The 2,533-nt window shown below is 42.7% G+C and overlaps 1 protein-coding gene across 1 annotated transcript in view; it reads right to left on the bottom strand. All coding sequences in view use genetic code 11, as the record gives it.

Moving 5' to 3' along the window:
• Positions 1–1,472: 1,472 nt before the first annotated feature.
• The window catches only part of EGR_10723 (Zinc finger protein 692), a gene marked incomplete at both ends in the record, with an annotated part of 1,966 nt that continues 905 nt past the window's right edge, over positions 1,473–2,533 (bottom strand). The window contains one exon of the mRNA XM_024499972.1: positions 1,473–1,591. Within this exon, the coding sequence (XP_024345620.1) occupies positions 1,473–1,591 (119 nt within the window). The remainder of the gene's footprint in view (positions 1,592–2,533) is intronic.

Raw genomic sequence — 2,533 nt, 5'->3', positions numbered from 1 at the left:
TCACGGATAAATTAAATCCGTTACAGTTAGCATCCACGCGAACTTGATAGCGTTCATAGGAACAGGAGAGTGGCTTTTGCTTGGACCATAAAATTTGCCCCGAAACAAATTTATCAACATTTGTCAATGAGAGTAAAAGGCGCCTCCACTTTGTTGTGCTTAAGCACATTTCGTATGCTTCAGCTGTTATAGCGAAGAGGTGTATATTTTTCATGTTTTAATACCGCAATGCTAACGTAGAGGTTTCATATAAAATAAATAAGAATTTTAATAAACTTTGCCACCACCAATTACCAGGTGTGCCAACGACACTTCTAAACTGGACTGTCTTGTCCTAGCACCTTATGGTTCTGTCCGGCGTCCTTTTGGGCCACTAACTAGATGCGTAATGGAAAAAGATGACAGGTAGATAGGGCGGATACCCTTACTAACCAAAATAATGGGCATACAAGGTGTATACGCCAAGGCAGCTAACAAGCAACTAAGCCCGTATTGTTGTCTAAAGAGCTGAATCGGCGCTATGGTCCGAACTGATACTGCAATGCTCGTTTAATCAGCAGATCTTTAGCAGGATCCAAGGTACTGACAGAGACAAATGATTGGCCCTTTTAAATGTTATGAGATACTACAGAAGTTCGATTTATGTGCAGGTAATGAGGAATTGGTGATTATTGGTGAAATGAGGAAGGTTTTACCTACTTTAAAGAACACCCACCGCATTTCAACCGTCCAAAGTCGCCTAAATTCCGTGGACCTAAAGCATTGAAAAGGACACCTATATATCATCATTCACAATTAATCGCTTGTCATGTCATCAAAGCGTTCTTAGTGAGGAGGTAAAAACTGGCACGTTTAACTCAAATGTCTCGTCCTTAAAAGTATTGCGAATCATTGGACAATGCGAACTGAGGACACGGCTGAGTAGTCACAGAACATGGTACATCGGATTTCCTAGATCGTTATAAGGGTTGAAGAGAAATCAGTGCTTCGCCTACCTCCTGCATATTTTACTATTCATTAACTTCGCAAATGTAGCATCTTTCCTTTACATCATATAAGCTGTGAAATGGTAATATCAACGAAACTGCAAATCGAGGAGCTTAAAACGCAAGCAGAGGCTTACTATACAGGCCAGAATTCAGTCATTTACATTTTGGTTAATACAATGCCTTTCTTGTCCATATTGCTTTTCAGAAATTTCGCTAGGAGAAGATGTAAAATTATCTGAGTCAATGTAGGACCACTTAAGAGATGCAGGTTTGACCCTAATTCTAATTTGTGCCGGGTTTTCTAAGCCTTGGTTAACTTCTAGGGACACTGTTGCTGAAAGGCAGGACTTGATTATGCATAGCTCTGTGGTCTTGTTCTTATGCAAGCATGGATAATTAGCGTTGGTAAGAGGAACTTCGTTCCTTCTGGTAAAGAGAGGTCCGCACATATCCACTGGAGGTGGATACGTTTGCCATAGTGGTTCACTGGAGGCTGTAGGCCAATGCGCCCAACTCTTGCAATGGTGTTGTCTCGTCGAATTGATTGACTTTGCACTGTTTACAGAGGGGAGCAAGAGACAACTTGGTCAAACGAGCATCAACTAACCATTGATGGAGAGCATACAATACTACCTGCCTACTGCAGACACATTCCGCAACTGAAAACCGTATGAGGCAGGTCCTCATCTGCGTCGATGATTGTTGTCACTAACGTCAAGGAATATTGCGGCAAAGTGCCACACCTTGATTACGACACCGAGAAGCTACAAGTGTATTAATAAGCTACATTCTTCTATTAAGGAAAGTCTTTTTGAACTCTCACAGTGTTCCTATTCATACAACAATTAAAAAACTCTCGCCTTCGCTCGGGTCTGACAGACTACCACAATTGGCCGGTGGGATAGAATGGTATTTTAGAAATAAATCCTTCATAAACTTGCATCGAGATTGGATTTGCTTAATTTAGGTCTCCCCTACAGTGTACAGAGTACAGAAGATGTGATAGAGTTAATACACCTCCATACGTTTGGACTGCTGGGAACAGCAAAAGCCGAGGTTGCTTTTAAAAGCACTCGCACGTATCGGCATAGGGGTTGGTATGTCTGCTCTCCCGTAGACTTGGTCCGTCCTACGAGCTGGCATACTTGCCCCTACAGACTCACTTTCTTTCACCTCCTAGCCTCCACCAATTTACTTTTGATTGACACAGCGAAAATAACTCGTCACATACACACAAAAGTGACTCCAGAAGACGGCTGGTGTTGTAGACCACGTCTAGTACGTGTGGTTCCCAAAAGTATCAACTTTTGAAATGGTTGAGGCCTGAAAATGAAAGCTACTGCATTTATCAGTGACGTGGTTGCTGTGATAGGTGGTAGCGATAAAGAACGCCATCTCTGCACGCTCGAGGTCTGCTGCCAACTCGTATCTCATTCCTCCACCACTTTCATGATCTACTTCTGCATTTTACAGTGCCAAGCGACGTACCGTGTGGTAGCGGTGAAGGCAATTCTGCGTTATAAGAACAACCATCTCTGTGGGGC

This window comes from Echinococcus granulosus (genome assembly GCF_000524195.1).
Source record: "Echinococcus granulosus chromosome Unknown EG_S00258, whole genome shotgun sequence".
Lineage (NCBI taxonomy): Eukaryota > Metazoa > Platyhelminthes > Cestoda > Cyclophyllidea > Taeniidae > Echinococcus > Echinococcus granulosus.
This window is presented reverse-complemented; position numbering and strand designations above follow the sequence as displayed.